Source organism: Meriones unguiculatus, chromosome 20 (assembly GCF_030254825.1).
Source record: "Meriones unguiculatus strain TT.TT164.6M chromosome 20, Bangor_MerUng_6.1, whole genome shotgun sequence".
NCBI classification, from domain to species: Eukaryota; Metazoa; Chordata; class Mammalia; order Rodentia; family Muridae; genus Meriones; species Meriones unguiculatus.
In genome coordinates, this window is record NC_083367.1 from 67,008,186 (window position 1) to 67,028,873 (window position 20,688).

Sequence of the window (20,688 nt, forward strand, 5' to 3'; positions counted from 1 at the left end):
CAGCTGTCAGAAGACAGACACCCTGGGGAGGTTTGGCATTGGATCTCTGATCTGCAGAATAGGAAGTTGACTAAAGGGCTTGACATGTGACACGTGGAATATGATGGATATTTTGGGAGAAAACACAAATAGACAACACATAATGAACATTGATAACCGCGACAAACTTGTAATACGTTAACTGAAAAGTTCACCCTAATCCAATTAGGCTTGTTTCCTAACAGGATGGGTCCTATTTAAAACAAAGGAATGAATAAACGCGAAACCCACTGTAACACTACACCTGCCTGTCCGATTTCCCCTGTGAGCTAATCTAAGGATTCCCATTGGCAGAGCCGTGTAGTCTGACTCCTCCTTCAGGTCCAATCACAATGGATGCTGGAAGCGTCCACCACAGGATTTTCCATTTGCCTCAACCATCCACCCCTGACTCCCTCAACGCTAAAGAAAGACACAACAGTGGAGACTGGTGTAAAAGGGTCTTTTTACAAATATGTCAGGCTGTTTTCTGCTCCCCGCAGCTTGCAACTCCTCTTCTCTGGCCAGCTTTTCCAGCTGGGCCTTTGGCAAGCAGCCAGTCCCAGGCTGGAGCGCTTCTCTGTTATCTGCCGCTGCCGCCCGCTCCACAGAGGCAGCCGTAACGATAAGTGCTAATTGGATGTATTTTTAAAAGCAAACCTTTTAGTGACTTATGACAGAACTTCTCCAATTAACTTCCTGTCTACTCTCTGGCGGTGCAGGAGCCACACTGATGTGAAGACCCTGCGTTTGGAAGGGGGCTTAAGGCGGCACTGGAGAAGCTGAAGGGCAAATGTGTTTAAGTCTGGGGTGTGCAGGGGCCGAGGTGGGTGGAGAGGGCTGTGCTTCCGGTAGAAGGTAGAAGGTCAGGCGAACCAGGCAGGGTAACAAGGCCACCAAGAAGCCTCGCCCCTTGTAACAGGGAAGACTCATCCTGGTGCTTGGTGGGTGGGAGAAAAGTTCAATCTTTCTTAGTCTCACCCTTTTCTCTAATGAAGGCGAACTATTTTAACGCGAAGGATTTCAAGTTCATCTTAGGATGGATAGTTTCAAATTGAATTCTCTAATATGTTACCCCTGGGTTGGAGGAAAAAAAAAATCAATTTAAATCCTTACCCTTTTAAAATGACAGGCAAGAGTTTGAAAGCCACTAAAAAGGGGGAGCTGCTTGGAGAAAGGAAAAGGTTATATGCCAGTGCGGATAACAATAAGGGGGTGGGGGAGCAGAAGAAGAACGCGTTCCTTACTGGCCTCGATTTCTGAGTGGGAAGCAGTGAGACAAGTTTGTCAATAATTGCCTTTGGGCTGGGAATGAATCTGCCGCCATTACCACATGCTCGCCAGAGGTATTGCGGATCCCTGTCTCCTCAGGCAGATTCACCTAGGTTGTGTTACATAAATCTGAGGCGACTTAGAAGGACTGAGGGCAGGCCATAGCTGGGGTAAAAAGTAACAGTGAGAGATGGTGTGATGAAGAGACAGCAAGTGGGAGCAGCTACCGCCGTGGGGTCGGAAGCCTCCCTCCGCTGCACCCTAGTCTTAGGGTGTGAAGCTGCTGTCCTCTGAGCTCTGCCGCTGGATAACCGCATCTTGACCCAGAGTTTTGACCCCACCATTTACTTCACAGGAGGCTTGAATTTTAACTCCGTGCTATAAAATTATATTCACTATGGTTTTTAGGTGTGGGAAGTACTTTGGAATATTTACTTAGGTTAATATTAATAACTAAGTCATATTTGTACTGAGTTTTTAGGCTAGATGTCAAATTATTGCAAAGCAGTGAATTAGGCAGTTTTAAGAGTATTAAAGACAGGATTTCCCCCCACCCTTTGTTTATTTCTTGTATGGTTACAATATTGAGAGTAAATCTTGGATTTCCTGGGACTCTCCTGGACATAGTAATACATGCCCAAACATCTAATCACTCTTAAATAATTTTCAAATAGCATAGAACATGTTTAAAATTAATTTCAACATAGTTGTTAGGTGATATGCTGCTGATGGCTCTAGCTCTTAGACTGTAGAATCTACAAAACAAAACCTTAAATATATATATTTTCTCTCTTTTCTTGTACCTATGACCACAATGGACAAGGCTATTTAACTACTGACTTGGGGTGGGGTTGGTTTTTAAACAATAGGGATATTACAGAAATATTATTGGACTATGGAAGGTTTCTGTATGAAACAAGGACTCCGGAGTGGGATGATTCCTGCGATGTACTAAAGCCATTGATTTTGCCAAGAAGGCAAGGCTCTGAGGATGGTAACTTTCCACAGTGTGGTAGATTGTTAGCCATCATGCCTTTATACCTAAATGAACACGAGCAAGCATGTCACGCAAATTTATGTGGTGCATCTTCCTGACAATACAGTTTGGTCTCCTCCTCCCTCCACTCTTGGGCGCGGCCTCAATTCCCCGGTAACTGGCCTTCTAAAGGATTTAAATCTCAGACTGGTACCAGGTGCTGCATTTTTATATCTTAAACAGGATTCTAGAAAGCGGGTACCTGATGGTTAGTTCGATCCACTGTATTGGCGGTGGAGGGGTGTTCCCTAGTGTTCTGGCGGATTCGGGTGGAGTTCTGCTGTTCGATCGTGGAGGAGGTTGGGATGCAGAATTCTCTGAAGCATCGTTTGAAGTTTTCATCCAGGAACGCATAAAGAACTGGGTTCAGGCAGCTGTTTGTGTAACCCAAGGCAATGCAGAAGTGCCAGGAAACCGTCTGAAAAGTGGTTTCTGGGATCGTGACCAGCGCTTTGATGATGACGTAGATGTGAATGGGGGTCCAGCAGACGATGAACACAGCCACGACCACCAGCACCATCCTGGTGATCCTGCGCAGGTTCCTGTCCTTCTCTTTGGAGCCCGACAGCATACGGACGCTCTTGAGGCGTAAGATCATCAGTCCGTAACACACGGTGATGATGAGGACTGGCATGATGAAGGCGAAGATGAAGACACAGATTTTGAGCAGATTCTCCCAGTACCAGGTGGGGTGGGAGAACGTAAGGGTGCAATCTATGGACCCTGGAAGAAAAGAATTTTCAAGAAAAATAAGTGGCGACGTTTCGTTGTATCTTCCAGTACTGACATTGCTCCTTTGCCTACTAATATCTTTGACCTGTGCCAGGCGAACATTGTTTCTTACAGTCTGATACGGAAGGAATTAAAGAAATTAAGGAAGAAACCTATCCACTGATTTACAAAGAAGTCACTTTCTTTTTTTCTCTTCTTCTTCCTACGTTTTCCATTTCTCTGCCTGCTTGAATCACATTAAGGTTTTTATGAAGTGAGAAGTTATGTACATTTCACAATGAATCAGACACCTTGTGAGATTTATGCTGTTACATAAAAGATGTAACCATTGTCCAAGGTTTCTAGGGGCTTCTGCTAATGGACGCTTCCTCGGCACTTCTGGGTAGCAGCAGCTGTTACATCAGGAGAGGCAAATTTGTCAGTTAGACAATCACTGGAAACAAGCCTCAGTGAGACATTCTCTGGGCTTACGCTTTAATTACACTAGGGGAAAGCTATGTTCCTATTTAGTCAGCCCTTTGATGAAGTAAGTACAAAGGAATCAAGAATAAGTAGATTTTGATGTTATTAAAATACCTAGAAGGCTTCTAATTACAGGAAATTTTTTTCATTTCAAAAAATTTAAAGGCATTTTCTTGATTCAGAGTACATTTTCACAATGGACTACGAATTCTGCTTGGCTCAGGACATCACCTACACTTCAGACTACAAGAAGCCCCACCCCTGCTTCAGGCCCGTGTTAACCCTTACCATGCCTGTATTTTGTGGTTGCCATGAACATTACAGGCAGACCAATGGCGGAAGACAGGATCCAGTTGCAGACATTGACAATTTTGGCATTTCGGGGGGTTCGGAAATCCAGGGCCTTGACGGGGTGGCAGACGGCGATGTAGCGGTCCACGCTCATGGTGCAGAGGGTGAGGATGCTGGTGAACATGTTGTAATAATCTATGGAGATCACGATCTTGCAGAGAACCGTTCCGAAGGGCCACGTTCCCATCAGGTAGTTGACACTCTGAAAGGGCAGAGTGCTGGTCGCTAAGGCATCTGCCAGGGCAAGGTTGAAAATGTAGATGTTGGTGGCAGTCTTCATTTTGGTGTATCTAGGAATCAGAAGAACAATGGAGGGATTATTGGAGGTGAAAGACAGGTGGCATCCTCTTAAGGGAACGTCATGGCCAATGGAAGAGCCTGAGAACAGATCCAGGACTCTTTCAAAGTAATAGTTGATCTTTACAACTAAGTGCCCACGAGATAAATAGTGATCTTCCTAGTTACAAACTGTCTTTTCTATAAAAGTTATTGTAGAAAAACATGGCAGTTTTTTTTTTTTTTTGGTGTTATTTATTTGGGACAGGATCTCATGTATACTAAATTGCCCTTGAACCTGCTATACAGCAAGGCTGGTCTTGAACTCTTGATTTTCCTATCTCTAATTTCCAAGTTTTTGTAACTTACATGTGTACTGCCATGCTTAGCTTGATATGTTTTTAGTGTGGCAGTCACTGTGACTGGTACAATTGGCATAAAGAATTACCAGATTGTGGATTACAATTCTAAACATAAGAGAATATCTAAACATATGGATAAACTTAAAATTATTAAGCACAATTGTAGCACAAGGATGTGTGTTTCTCTACATGTGCATAGATATACCTCAGGCAAAATCCATGTGCCAGCCTCTATGCAGCATGAAAATGATTACTGGGATTGAACAGAACACTTAAGGAACAAGGAAGCTGGAGAGCATTTCAGACACTCACATTTTGTCTTAACACTCAAGGAGGAAGATGGTGGTAGAACAAGAACTCCAGCCAAGGGGTAGAGTTAAAATGGTACAATAATATTTTTGGCATGCTGAAGGATAAAATGCTACCAGGAAAAGACAGTTAGAACCAGGAGAAAGGAATACAGAGGCCAGGGAGTGGAGAAGAGTGTGTGTTATGATGAACAAGCCCTTATCCAGTGACAGAGATTCAAGATTTACGTTATTTTATTTTTGCTTTATTTTTAAGATTTCTATTGAGTTGTTACTGGCATGTAAAAATGATACATAGTGAGGACAAGTTGGTAAGCTTTGACATATGTATATCAGTGAAATCACTGTCATAAGCATCACCGTTTGGTAAACCATTGCCTTCAGAGCCAGGCTTTCTGTGCTTCTTGTGTGACTGGCCGTTAGCACACACCTGTCTGTCGGTGTGCATCATTTGAGAGAGACAGCTGTTGGGTGCTGCAAACGAGACCTGCCAAAGGTAGTACTTTCCTCTCCAGAAAGGATGCTGAACATTTCCCCAGGCAACTTTGTAAGCCTTGCCCTTTCCTTCCCAAAGCTGCCCTGTCATTTCCCAAGCAACCCTGGTCTTGCTATGGTTTCTGTTACTACAGATCAATCTGCAGTTCTTAGTATTTTATGCAAATAATCATCCAGTAAATGCCCCTCTTTGTCTCGTTTCTCTCTGTGTAATTTTTTGGTGTCATCCACAGGGTTACACATCAAAATCCTTCCTCCTAAATTGCTAAGAAGGGTTTCATTGTGTGACTATACCCCTATTTCTTCCTCCAGTCATTTATCAATAGGAAGTGATTGACATACAGTTTCTGGCTGCTGTCTATTAATCTATTATGAACATCCAAGTAAAAATAATTTGTGTTTTTCCCTCCTGGCTAAATATCTAGGAGTGTTGTTTGTCTTGAAAGCTTACAGAAAGTTGAATGCTGAGGTAGGAACGAGACGCATAAACATATATAATAACAACTGTTAGATTGATGGGAGAGGAAGGGGAGGAGGTCCTTCCCTATCAGTGGACTAGGGAGGGGCACAGGAGGAGAAGAGGGAGGGTGGGTAGAACTTCGAAGAGATCAGAGGGGCCTACAGCCAGGATACAAAGTGGATAAATTATAATAAATAATAAAAAATATTATTTAAGAACAAAACAAAACAAAAAAGTACATTAGATTGATGGTGGGTGCACCTCACATGCAGAGCTACCACAGTCTGTTTTCATGTTCAGTATTATGTGCTCACATTCTGTGGTCGTGGCCAGCTGTCCTCTGGGAAAGGGCTCCATTTCCACTCTCTATCTGTGAGTTGTGTTGTGAAGTAGGCCCTGTTATTTGTCCAGGGCATGAAGATGTTAAGAGATGGGTGTCAGGGAGCAGAGTCGGCCTCAGGTTTCAATAGAGCCGCTATTGAAGTTTTTTTTGTTCTTTTCCCCAGAGCATATGAGTTTCTTAAGATGGGCTCAATCCTAACAGGTTTTATAGTCTATAGTTGTTGGGAAGACTCATTTGAAAAGCTCCCTGTCTGAGGAGTTTAAAGAGCATAAGAGAATGTAATACTTGAAGCAAGGTCTTTAAGATTTTTATTTATAGAAGAAAGCCAGCTCCTTTACATTTCAGTTTGTGTTTAGAGCTTTTGAGTCACATGAGGTTAGAAATCTAACTCATTCAGCCCCAAACAGCTGATTTCTGTGAGATATGGTGTTACAGAACCTTTGGCACAGGGGTTTAATTCAATGTTCCAAGACTGTTTAGGTCCCCATGAACAGCAAGGGTCCGAAACTAGAATATTTCATGGATATCACCAGGACCAACCAGCTGAGACCATTTTTTGAGTTCCATCTTTGACATCTGATTCTCTCTTCAGAATATGCAGAGCAACTGGTGGATTTCAGATGCTAGGCTACCCCGAGTTGCTTTAGAACTAAAAGGGACTTAAGACGGGAAGGTAGAGACAGCCAGTGTGGAGATAATTAGTGTGATTCAGTAAAGACCATATATATATACCTGACAAGCCTTTCAACAGAAGCAAACGGGCAAAAATCAAATTGTAATAGCAATTTTAAGCTTTTAAAATCACTCACTTTGATGTTCAAGAAATTTAAACACTTTTGATGTTTTGATAAGTGGAAAGATTTTCCCCAAAGCAGAAAAAGATTTTTTTTTTTTTTGGATAAGCTATCAATGATAGGCTTGTTATCCAAAGACATAGCTTATGACATTAGTCATGCTCTAGAGAGGACCTTAAGGCAGTTTTTTGGACTCATTACACTCTCAGTTTTTTCTTTAAACTGATCTGTTCACCAGGTACTTAGAATGCATACATATTTCAGTTAAAAATAATTTTCTCCCTTAAATGAGGTGTTTATGAAACAAAATTTGATTAGTGTTTATCGTGAAAGGAAAAGTGAGGGGAGGGCATATTAATATTTTCATTCTACAATGCATATCACAATATCATATTAAATGTAGTTAATACATACACTATTACCTGTCAATTAAATAATACTAAGCAAATATTAGAAAGATCTCTCCGTTGGCATTTTATGGGAATATCACTATTTATTTTTTCTTATTTTGCCTGGAGATCCTTCTTCTGAAGTGAACCAGAATTTTGATCCGTGCTTTACTCAAGCTTTGAGTCATATCAGTAGCTTTCTAAATATATGAAAAAGAATTACAGAGGCTGGAGTTTTGGTGAAGGCTTCATCATTCTTCCACAGTCTTTCATCTGGAGAAATGGTTTGCTTAGGGAAGGGGGCATTGCTACTCAGCGAACAAGCCTTTCGTTATGTTCTGCTCTGATGTGGGGTGGTTATCACTGTTGTCATTTAAGAAAGTTAAATGAATTTTCAGAGAGACAGTAGAAGCTGCAAGGTGCAAACAAATGAGAATTATCGAGCAGACATGGAAGCAGGCTGAAGGAGAGATGTCTTTGCCATTCTGTTTGCTTGAATGGGTCTTGACAGAACCCTTAGATAGTAAATACAATCCCTTCTCCATCCTTTGTTTTTTCCAGTCTCTTACTGTGGGAAGTGAATTGAAGTAAAGTGGAAACAGTGAGGTGCCCAAAGCCAGAGTGGCGTATGGGCTGGAAGGCCCTCTTCTGGACCCCGGCCCGTCCAGGCGTTGACGGCATCTCCTTCTCTATTAGGCAGTGACCTAAATACCTTCCATTTATCCCATTAAAATTTTCATAATAAGTACTTAAAATATCTATTCTAGATGATCGATTGTGTTCTGTAAACTTAAAGGAATTACTATGCAAAATCACTTTAAATATTGTGTTCATTTTAGGATGTCAATGTTTGACCTACCAGAGTATCTGTATGAACCCAGGACCGGCTCTGGGATGAGGCATGACACAACTCTTTCATTGATATCTTTTCTACCTTCACTGTCACATGTACATCTTTTGCTTATAAATGTCCACTCTTTGTATGTAGTTATAAAACAAACACTATTTGTTGCTACGTTCATTCTTCATGCCATTCACCGAATTATTGCTACTTCCTAAAACTTCGTTGATTTTGGTTCACTAAGGGTAAAAAAAAAACTACAGTGAATCAACTACCTGTGTGGTGCTCTACCAGAGGCCTTAGCCAATCTTTCTTCTATTTTACTTTTTGGGTTAATTCTTTGAATTGTGATGACTCTTAGTTCAGAAATAGAACTGATAGAAGAAGCTCAAAAGCAGGAAGCATGTAGTTTTTCACTGTGGTTTGATGCCTTTATACCATAGCATGTCCTTCATGTGGCTTAACCCCTTCCCTCATTTTAGGTATTCACAGTAAAGCCAATGAGATTTGTAGAAGAAAAGTCTCCTATCCTTGAGCCCTTTCTAACCTTTTAGGATTTTACCAATTTGAAGGAAGAGATTTAGTTCAGCAAGGCATGGTATTGGAAACGTTTCCTTGTTTTGCCATGACCTCTGTGTCCATATCCCCACACAGAAATCTGTATTTTTAATGGAGGAGGAAACCCTCTCTAAAGCACTATCTTTTGAGTCTCATGATGTATGAGGTAAATCAAATGAAATAAAGGTCCTTGTCTACTTATAGATAATTATGCCAGTGGAGACTTTGTCAAATAAACACTTGCCTGAATTCTCCATTATTATCTAGGTTTTGAGGTGTGTGTCAGAGGAAATGAGTGAGAGAGGGAGAGAAATTCTATAATAACAAGCCCCAAAAGAAAACTCTCGTTTTCCATAAATATAGAAAGAGGTCTTTGAAGTCATAGTTACATAGTTTGATGGCATTTTACCAACCTTGTTTTTGATGGTAATTTGGTGAAGTTATAATCAGCCAATATAAGTAGATGAATAGTGACACAGGGAAGGAAAGCAGGTAAAAATTATCTACCTTTCAGAAAACTCCAGCACAAGATGGGTGCCCACAGATGCTTGCTGAAAGGGGATGAATAAAAGAATGGGTGCACAGCTGTTTAATTCATTGTGATAAGAGCAAAGTTTGCTTAGTGATCCAGAAAATTTGAAATAAAATCACAGGCGTGTATTTCTTTTTGTCTGGCTAATTTATTGTCAAAGTTGAAAGACATCAATTGCTTTTGTCACAGAAGTTTATGGAATAATACATCTGATGTAGAATATTGCAAGAGCGTATTGTTGAATAATAACCTGAGTTAAGGGAAAGGACCCAGCAGAAAGAGCTGAGTGTTTGAGAGTCTTTCTGCCCCTTTCTCCAGACTGCGCTGGGAACTGAAATGCACCTATTATGCCGTCCTGTGAGTCTTGCATATTTATGAGTGCATTGCCAACAAGATTATAAAACACGTTGCCCCTGAGAATCTTTGTTCAGCTCAAACAAGGTAACCATGGAAAACATTCTTATTTTCTTTGTAAAAGTTTATCTGCTTAGAATATCACTGAACTCAGTTTTCCCTGGTGTGTGTGTGTGTGTGTGTGTGTGCATTTTCGTGAGCATCTTTGTGTGTGTATGCATGCTCGAATGTTATTCACAAAGACTTTTTTTACTCTGGGGTCATTAAGATGACCTAAATAGTAACTCCAATAAATCATAAGATTTCACTGAGTCTGTTCCCAGTTCCCCTCTGCCCACCTCTCACAGAGAAGGAATCAAGGCAGGGATGAGGCTTAGAGTTCTTCAGCACACCTATCAGGCACTCAAAAGTGCTTATATTAGTGATACAAAAATAAGATCATCTTGCGATGAATCATTAGCTTCATTTTTTGGCTTCATTTTTATATCTCAAAGACCATTTAGTACTGATGGTTGACGCTGTTTACATAACTGACAAAACCCCTGAAATATGCTGAGGATGTAGTTTAGAAGGGGTCCAGTTGATGTCACACTCAGTGACATCAGTAAATTTTAATTTACTTTGAATGTATTATTCTATTCATGGTTTTCTTTTTTTCCAATCATGTTGAAAAGAAGTCATTATCTTAAGAAATATAATTTTCATAGTTTACTTCCTTATAGATTTTTCAGTCTTCTTTCCTTTATGTAAAATGTCTGTTTATTTAAAAACATGTATTGTATGTGGTACTTGGCAGCCTGTCCAGTTAAGGATGTGTGGGCAGTTAGTTCAACAGATATTCCCTTTCTTCCATCCCTCTGCTCATGTGTTTAATACATAATGTTAGCCTTTTGGTATCTACCCAGGTCCAATTTCATGTGATTATTCCTGTTTGATGGGAACAGCGATTTTATTCATTTTCAAACATCAAGTATAACTTATTTTAACATTATTAAATGATTGATTGCTTTTTGTGACTATTTTTGGGGTTGTGTGTTCCCACTTGTCTCCTTTGTGGTGTAACACTGCCATGCCTGAGCAATATGATGACTGAAGAATGGAGGGAGATCTTTGAAGTCAAGATATATCTCAGCCTGTCTGGGGTCATGGCAAAAATTATCCAGTTTTTAATAAGTGTGGAGGGTGGGATGGGCTTCACTAACCCATGTGCTAGTAGCTACTAGCCTGATTTTGAGTGCCTGCCTTCCAACCCTCCGGAGAGTTGATCATCTTCCAGATGCTGCTAGCATTTCTGCCCTGACCACTGTACTACTGCTTCTGGCCTGCTTTGGGACTAGAAGGCATACAAGTATTAACTGATACAGTTGTCGACACTGTTTGGAACTCCTTTTCAGAATGTCGTGATACTGGTGTTGCCTCTAGAGCCTGGGACTTAGGTGGTCTATTCATCCAGGCTTTCAGTGTGTCAGGTTAGGAGAATAGTCTTTCTTTCAACTCCATGACTCAAACACTCTGTTTGCTCAGTTCTCTTATTCAACCCTTTCAAAAGAAGGAGAAAAAAAAATACTTATCTTATAGTATACGGTAAAAAAAATGTATTTAGTTTCCCTTTATCTTCTTCTCTATGAGATTTGGCTTCTGAATGGAAACCTACTTTATGTCCCACAGCTCTGTTTTGTAAACTTTAAATAACTACTCTTCTTACAGAGAGGTCACCAGTTCAGGTTTGTGATAAGGTGGGCTAGTGTTTCAGTCTGGATTAGAAATAGGAAGACAGCAAGGCAAAACTCAGTTGCATCCTCCACAAATGTATTTATCAGTAGCAAGGCCAGTGATATTTCTTCTTAATCTGCTAAATTAGTTTGTATTCCTACAATGGGTTAAAATATTACCAGAGGAAACAGCAACACCTAGCAGGATTCCTTAAACTGCTCTATTTCCCAATTAGAATTTCTGTATTGTTTACATAAGCTTATGTGTGTATTTTCATTGATAATGCTGTTTATGTTCTTTCAAAAATAATTTCTAAGGTATTCTGTAGATGGGTACCAACAGTATAAATTTTTAGTTATTTATAGTGGACCATCTTGAAAACAAAAGTTTGAATTTACCTCAAACAGTATAGAAAATGAAATAAAGGCAAATGTTGTGTTATTCATGGACTTGAGACTACATTTCAAATTTCTTTTTTTCTTTACTATTAATATTGTTATACTTTGTATCCTGGCTGTAGCCCTCTTCTTCATCTCCTTCCAGTACTATTTTCCATCCCTCTTCCTCTCCTGTTTCCCTACCTAATCAACTGATGGGGGAGGTCTTCCTCCCCTACTATCTGATTCTAGCCTATCAGGTCTCATCAGGACTCTCTGGATCCTTTTTTTCTGTGGGCTAATAAGGTTACCTCACCAGGGGGAGGTGATTAAAGATCAGGCAACCAAGTTCATGCCAGTGACTGCCCTGCTCCCCTTACTAGGAAAACTCCATGGAGACTGAGCTGACAGGTCATCCTGAGTGAGGTATCTCAGAGGCAGAAAGACACACATGGCATATATTCACTTATAAGTGGATATTAGACATATAATATAGGATAAACATACTAAATTCTATAGTCCTAAAGAAGCTAAACAAGAAGGAGGACCCTAGGGAAGATGCTTAATCCTAATTTAGAAGGGCAAACAGGGTAGACATTTGAAGTAGGAGAAGACAGGGACCAGGAGAGGAGCCTACCACAGAGGGCCTCTGAAAGACTCTCTCCTGCACGGCATTGAAGCAGATGCTAAGACTCATAGCCAAACTTTGGGCAGAGTGCAGGGAATCTTATGAAAGAAGGGGGAGAGAGAAAGACCTGGAGGGGATTGGAGCTCTACAAGGAGACCAACAGAGCCAAAAAATTCTGGGACCATGGGGGGCTGAAGAGACTGAAGAATCAACCAAGGACCATGAATGGAGAGGACCCAGACCCCCTGCTCATTTCAAATTTCTTATGCTTATACATGAAGCCATAGCTTCACTGAAAATGAATAATGTTTATCAGAGTTTCAGCTGCTCTGTCTGTTGGTGTCACTATACTCCAGAGTTATCTGCCATCTGTACTCTCCTGACTATTCTGCTTTGCTCAACCTCACTAGTGTGTGAATTTTCCTGCCTCCGAGGTTCTCATTCGTAGCTCTCATCACTTATGACAGTTTGGGTCATTTAATATTTTTGAGACTCCACTTCTATGGGAATAAAACATACTTGCTATGTCATCTTAGCACTAAGCATCAATCCTCGTGTTTAAGTTCCCCCGTTTCTGCAGGAGAAGTAATAGTGACATACAGTAGATGTGAAGTTGAGTAATATGAGAAAGTCAAACAGATCTAAGCAGTGTTCAGAGAATTAGTTTAGTTGCAACCAGGGGAGTTCTCTGTGTGGAGCAGAATTCCACAGGCCATCAGCATCTTATGAAGATTCTCCATGATGCGACAAACCAAACCAAACCAATGAACCAACCAACCAACCAACCAACCAACCAACCAACCAACCAACCAACCAAACCACTACCACCACCAATAACAACAACCAAAAATAAGTTGACTTTACAAGTGTATTTATAACAGATAAAACAGAATTTTCTCACAACAGAGAAATGCAAAACATATAAACAACATTGCTTCTCAGGCAGATGATCCCAGTCCTTATCTTTTTTAAATTTTTAAAAATTTATTGTTTTATTAATTCCAGTTTATTCATTTTGTAGCCCCTTCCCTCATCCCCTCCCACTCCCACCCTCCTTACCTCTTCCCTCCATGCCCCTCCCCTAGTCCACGGATAGGGGAGGTCCTCCCCTTCCATCTGATCCTAATCTATCAGTTTTCATCAGGACCCAGTCTTTATCTTAACTTACTTCTCTAGGTATACAGTTATTGATTGACTCCTGCTTATCAAGTTACCTTTGAGTGTCCATTGAGACAAACTCCTTTTCTCTTGCAATAACTAACTCCAAATCTCTGGGACATTTCCCTATTATATATATAATAGCAGCAATACATACATATATATTAACTTGTATATATAGTATATATAGCCACTGACACATCCCTGCTGGTTAGCGTACTCTGATTGGGGAGTGCACTTGGACATAGTAATGTAAATCAGGAGGCTGTACCACCACCAGGAGGCCAGAGAAAACAGTGGTAGGGAGAGACATTAGAAATTCTCCAGTGATGCGAGCAGATGAGAACAGGCCATTTGGGGAGATCACTATGGTTATAGCAGCTACTGTACCACAGGCTCAGCGATATCTGTACAATAGGAAACACCCATTGCCGCTGGATCTAGGCAGCTGTGGGAATGAGCGCTTTGCTCCATCTCACCGTGTTCTCAGCACTGTCTCCCTTTTCAGAGCCTCTGGCCATGCACTTTGCCCATAGCTAGATCTTTACTGAGCTCTAGGTTGTCTCTACCTATGAGATACATCTCACTTTTTTCAAATCCCATCCCCAAACAAAATAAAACAAAACTAGAACAACAACAAAAAAACCTAGCAATTCTTCATGTGTCCCCTGGATAAGGGACCATTGGAGCCTGTTAGCTGAGCTCTGTATCTTTTTTCTCTTTGTCTATTCTACCCTTTTCAACACCCAACCCTCCAGTGATGTCACGAGACAAAATCCCCAAACTTTAATTCTAGATGCTCTCACGGTGAAGAGCCACTTAGTTGTAATCAACTGATTTAGATTTATAGTGGGTACTTCTTTATCTTCTAGGGATAACTTACATTTTATGGTGAGTATATAGGGTTCTCTGAGTTAGTCTTAGGTATTAGGCAATCAAGGCGCAACCTTTAAAGGTAGTAATGTAATAATGTCCTGGATGCCTGAACCTGTACCAAGAGCAAGCCTAACCCCATTAAAGGGCTATGAACCTATGGACCAGTGAGTAGGAGAAACTTTCTTGATTCTGTTAAGTTCCTTTAATTTTCATTCTTTATCAACTTAGAAGTTAACATCCCAGTGTAGCATTACACTGTGTTTAGAATTAGGACCCATAGGTCTGAGAACCTTGTCTGTGACCTTAGCCAGGTGAGTGAGCCGCAATTTTCCATTATACAGAGGAAGACAATGCAGCCAGTCCTTTGGAGACCTGATAGGCTAGGGTCAGATGGAAGGGGAGGAGGACCTCCCCTATCAGTGGACTGGGGGAGGGGCATGGGAGGAGAAGAGGGAGGGAGGGTGGGATTGGGGGTGAGACGAGGGAGGAGGCTACAGCTGGATACAAAGTGAATAAATTGTAATAAATAAAAAAATAAATTTAAAATAAAAAGAAAGAAAAATAGAGTTCGTTCCTTTACCAATAAAGATGAACCAAAGGGAATGATGACGAGACACATGCCACTTTTCTGCACTGCAGTGACAGCCAGCAGGAGGGGTCTGTTTACAGAGAGTTAGGCAGGGTTTTAAGAAGTTTCCCTGAATCTTTCTCATCTTTATAACAAATCTATAAGATGCATATCATTATTTCCTGGTAAATGAATAAGCTAGCATTTCTGGAGGCTGAACAACTCTCTCAGGAATAACAGACACCAGGAATCTGAGCAGATGGCTGAGTAGGAGGCACTGAGAACCTGTCTCCCCCACCGAGCTAGGCTTGCACTGGCAGAATCTGCCCGATGTAAATATTGTGGAACTTTGGAGTACATTGAAGACTTGCAACTTCCATAGGAACATTTGGGCAGTTAACTGCAGCTAATTTTGGTCAGTTTTCACTTGTCAACTGGCTAACCTCCACCCTCAGCCTGGTGGTAAGCCATACCTGAACTGCAAGAACAATTTGCACAGTGCGTAAGCTTCAAGTAAGGTAGACAGTAAGAGCCCTATCTTACATATATTAGTGTGTGTGTGTGTGTGTGTGTGTGTGTGTGTGTATGTGTGTTCTGGTCACACAGGTGCAGATACAGAGGCATGGAGAATTGTTGAAATCTATCCAATGGTGCAAATCCCTTCTCCTACAGATGGAGATTATAAAGGCCCTGGTATTACCCCTCTAATTTTTTTATTAAAAAAATAAAAACAAACTACCTTTCTTTTGGAAGACAGGCATTGAAGATTAAGACAGCCAACTGAAAGTACATATATAAGAAAAAAGAGAAAGTGACTATTTATGTCCAGTGAAAAGTACAGGCTCAGGACATTTAGGAAAGATCATAAATTTTCATCTCTGGCTGATGCCTAACACAGACGATGATCTACATGATTTGAAACAAACAAACAAAAAAATCCATAAACTTCAGAGGAAGGAGAGGATTAGGTTCTCAGATTTAACAGTGTTATTGTATTTAAGGTAGATTTTTGCCAAAAATACCACAAGGCATGGCGCAGGAAGTATCAACTAGTTAGAAGGAGAAGAACAACAGCAGGGAGGGAAATAAGGCAGAAGCTGTCTCTGAAAGATAGAAGATAACAGATGGTGAAGGGAAAAGAACAGCCTTTAAACAAGCCTTAAAGATGGTCCACAAAGTAACAGAAGAAGAGGGAGGGAGGGAGGGTAGAATTGGGAGGGAACTAAGGAGGGGGCTATAGCTGGGATACAAAGTGAATAAATTGTAATAAATAAAAAAATAATTAAAAATTTAAAAAAAGAACAAATGAGAGAGACAGAAATACTGGTTAGAGGTGGGTAAGCTAAAGCAAACTAAAGGGAAATTGTAGAGCTGAAGATGATGACAACTAAAATGAAAAATTAACAAGAGAGATTTTGGAGCAGACTTAAATGCATAGAAGAATCAATGAGCTGAGGGTCATCCAAGTTGAAAGTATTGAATCTGGAGGACAGAAAGAAGGAGGAATGAAGATAAAAGAACATAGCCTAATGGATGAGTGGAAAAACACAAAGAGGACTAAGACATAAACTAGAAAGAGAGAAGAGATAGTGTGAAACAATGCCAGACTCTCTTCAAGTTGGATGGATGATATAAGCATGCAAGCATCCAAGAAGCTGATGACTCCTAGGTAAGACAGAGTCTGAGACCTAATTTGAGTGGATGTGCCAAAAGACACAGAGAATCTTGAAAGCATCAGGCTTATTACAGGTGAGGAATGTTGGAAGCTGGCAGGTACCCAGAGGGTTAGTATACTTAAAGTGGCCAAAGAAAAAACATTATCGTGTAAGAATATGTTGACAAAATTTCTTCAAATGCAAGGGAGAAACTAAGACATATCTAGATAGACAAAAACTGATGAAATTTGCTAAACCATGTTCATTTCAAGACATCCGAAAAGCAATCTTACAGGCTAAAATAAAAGCACAGTTGACAATAACTCAAGGTCACATGAGGATAAGATCCCACTAAACAGAAAATAAACGGGCAGATATAAGAGCCAGCACTGTTATACTAGTGGTTTGTAGCTACCATCTTCTGTTTTCTACATGAGTCATGTAGCTGATCAGTGAAAAGATCCATCTAAAAGGTAGTATTTCTTCAACTTTCCTTTGAAAGTCCATATTTTGTTTTCTACATCAGATACTAATGCATTAAACACCCACCACCACTACCACCACCACCTCCACCAGGAAGCAGGAATTATGTCCAGATCTCTAACTGACAACAGTGAGAGATGAGGCCACTAATCACCAAACTCCTCAAATAAATAAAGCTGCTGGATGACGAACATCTAGAACAGACCCGCTGTCAATCACGAAGGTGTTTAAAGTGGTGAAGAGTAGTGAAGAAAGCAAACACCTTGTTCATTCCAAGAGGCTAGTGATGATTTGACACGAAGCCTCAAGGATCACTGTCAGCAAAAAAATCTGTATCAGTGTTCAGATAAACCTAAGAAACACTGACGTAAAAAGGTCTGAACAGAACACTGTCAAGCAGGAGTTGCAGTGTATTAAAAGGCTTGTAAGTCTGGGGAATCTGATTCCCTCTTCTGTCATCTATGAGCACACACACGCACATACATGCACATAAAAACAAATAACAAAATAAATATTTAAAAAGACTTAAAACAGGGTTGGCAAAATGGCTCAGTATATAAAAAGCACTCATTTTTTTTCAAGCCTGAGGACTTGAATTTGATCCCCATGACCTAGGATGCAGGGAGAATTGACTCCTGAAACTATTCCTCTGACCTCAACAAGTGCTGTGACACACGCACACACGTTAACACCTCTAATGATAAAATTAAAAAATAATTAAAATGATAAATGTTTATATCATGCCAGGATTCCTACAAAAGAAAAAATTGAATCAGAGTAAAAGGAATAACGGGGACAATCTTTATTCGTGTCTGTATGTTGCATCTGGCCTGTCAGCTCTACACTTCACTGCTAGAGCGTACATACCCTAAACACAAACTATCTGCATGATAATCGGCTTTACTCAGTTAGGTAAGGCTCACAAACATTTCAACCCATGTTTTCACAAATAGATGCTCACAAAATTCCTGGTAGCAGCCAAGACCCCTATGAATCTTACCCATATTTTAAATACCACTGAGATGCATGACAAATTTCAGACAAGAAACTATTTAGCACTGTAGTTGGAAATATGCTGAAGTTCCTTGATATGCAAATAAAAGATATGGATAATTACAATTTACTTCATTTGTTGTCTGGAGCTTATAATCATGGAATTTGGAGTGTTTTGATTGTCTCAGAACTATAAGAACATATAATGTTAAATAATAGCACAAAACGTTAGAACTTCATACCAGATTTCAGAATGTGAGGAATTAAATGTGGAGGAAAAATAGAGAGAGAAACTGTTCTGATGGTTGCTAAATTTTTAAGAGTAATTTGATTAATGCTTGTGGCAATTTAACTTGAAATCTCATTTGTCAAAACTGTAGCTGCTCAGGACTGGAGAGATGGCTTAGGGGTGAAGAGCACTGGCTGCTCTTCCAGAGGTCCTGAGTTCAATTCCCAGCATCCACATGTTGGCTCACAACCATTTATAATGAGATCTGGTACCCTCTTCTGGCATGAAGATATAAATACGGGCACAACACTGCATACATAATAAATAAATCTTTAAAATAATAATTAAAAAAAACCCAAACCTGTAGGTGCTCATTTCTTTCTCACCATTTCAGTGTACCCAGAAACCTGCTGCTACCTAAGTAGTTTAACATTTCATTAGTGTCTACAATAATAGCTCTTAAGGCCAATGGAAAGGAAAATAAAGGCAATGCAATTTAGCTTCCTGGGACCCTGATTTACATAAATTGCATATTTATGATGACTGGTTTCCATCCAATAATTATATAATTTTTTGAACTTAAATATCCTGTCGACCTGGAAATAGAAAGCAGATTATTGGAGCTTTTTTCTTTTAAGTATTTTCTCGCAGAAAAATTTTGGAAGGTATTTTCCTTCCCCTGTGGAGAATTCAATAGCATTTGTTAGGGGAAAATATGATTCATGAATAAACCAGTAATTTGGCAAAGCAAGGGAGTACCATTAGTTTTTAAAGGCTGGAATTTCAGTCTTACGGTGTGGCAGTGTTATTAAACCATACAGGGCTGGCTTCAACTTGGAGTGGACTCATTTGGAACCAGCAATGTTTCAGTCACAAAAAAGGAATGCAGCTAAAATGGTTTTAATAGGAAAACTCCAAGCACAAAGATGATTTATGTTTTCCTGAGACAGCTCTCTCTGTGCAGGATTGTATTGCTTTTGGGAGTCATTTACTATTTTTGAAAGTTCTCCTTTTAGTTTTGTATTGGCAACTGTTTTTTTCTTTTTCTTTTTTTTTAATGTATATGAGAGATTTATTTATTTTATGTATACACCTGCCAGAAGAGGGAATCAGTTCACATTATAGATGGTTGTGAGCCACCATGTGGTTGCTGGGAATTGAACTCATGACCTTTGGAAGAGCAGACAGTACTCTTTTTTTTTAATTTTAAATTTTATTAATTGCACTTTATTCACTTTGTATACCTCCATAAACCCCTCCCTCCTCCCCACCTAGTCCCACCTTCCCTCCCCCTTCTCCACCCATGCCCCTCCCCAAGTCCACTGATAGGGGATGTCTTCCTCTCCTTTTCTGATCCTAGTCTATCAGATCTCATCAGGAGTGGCTGCATTGTCTTCCTCTGTGGCCTGGGAAGGCTGCTCCCCCCTCAGGGGGAGGTGATCAAAGAGTAGGTTAATCAGTTTATCAGACAGTGCTCTTAACCACTGAGCCATCTCTCCAGCCCCCAAAACTGTTTTTTCTTATCATATGGTTTATTAAAAAAATCTGATGAGCTTAGAAATATATCTGTACACAAAATATACACATATGTATGATATATGTATATGAGTTTGAAAATATGTATATATATGTACATAATATATACATGTATATATATAATATATGTATCACACACACACATATATACATGCTACAATATAAATCACTATCAGTGTATATGGGCAACTTTGAGAACAGTTTGGTGTATTTAGTATTCTTACTTTGTGATCAAAATGTTATATTTCACAGTTCCTCGAGGCTGAAAATAAAAATGTATTAGACGTTATATATATACAATTAATGGACTTTATGCTTTACGGTAGCTTGACACCCAAATTTGTATTAAATTTTCATAAAATACACATTTTTGTCATTACTTTGTTCTTCTATATCAAATATTCCCTTAGTGCTTAACACTGCAGTATACATTCATGTAACAGAGTCTCACATTTCTTTTTGGTAAGTGTGGATTCCCAATAAGCTACATCTGTCTGGTCTTGGAGAAACCTTCAAGAACCAAGTTGTTTTGAAGTGGAAGGGTAGATATGAGGGCAAAGTGAATGTGGGAGGGATCTGTGCCAATGTTGAGAGGATAATGGCTTAGCATTTAAGTGGCTAGGATGTAGCAGTTATTAAAAATGTGTTTGATCAGATGAGAACAGCCAAGAAAATGATAGAGATGTATCAAGGGTTATTTTCTTGGCCTATTTGCTAAGGTTTTTATCTCTGATGGTGATAAGAAGCCATTAGTTCAGGGTTAGCCTAAACTGAACTATTTATTCCTTTTTTTTCCAGAAATAAATGTTAGTCAAATTCCTCTAGCAGCCTGTGATTACATTTTCTGAAATCAAACATAAACCTCTGTTAGATGCATTGGGATCCACAA

General features: G+C 39.9%; 1 protein-coding gene across 2 annotated transcripts in view; it reads right to left on the minus strand.

Annotated features, from left to right (window-relative positions):
• Window positions 1-20,688, minus strand: part of Oprm1 (opioid receptor mu 1) — a 60,983-nt gene that overhangs the window by 25,020 nt on the left and 15,275 nt on the right. Inside the window, exons 2-3 of one of the 2 annotated variants that reach the window (XM_021663153.2) lie at window positions 3,809-4,161; window positions 2,529-3,049 (exon numbers count right to left, since the gene is read on the minus strand). In XM_021663153.2, the coding sequence (XP_021518828.1) occupies window positions 2,529-3,049; window positions 3,809-4,161 (874 nt within the window). Of the gene's footprint in view, window positions 1-2,528; window positions 3,050-3,808; window positions 4,162-20,688 lie in introns of those variants that run through there. The other variant, XM_021663154.2, reaches the window with a different exon arrangement.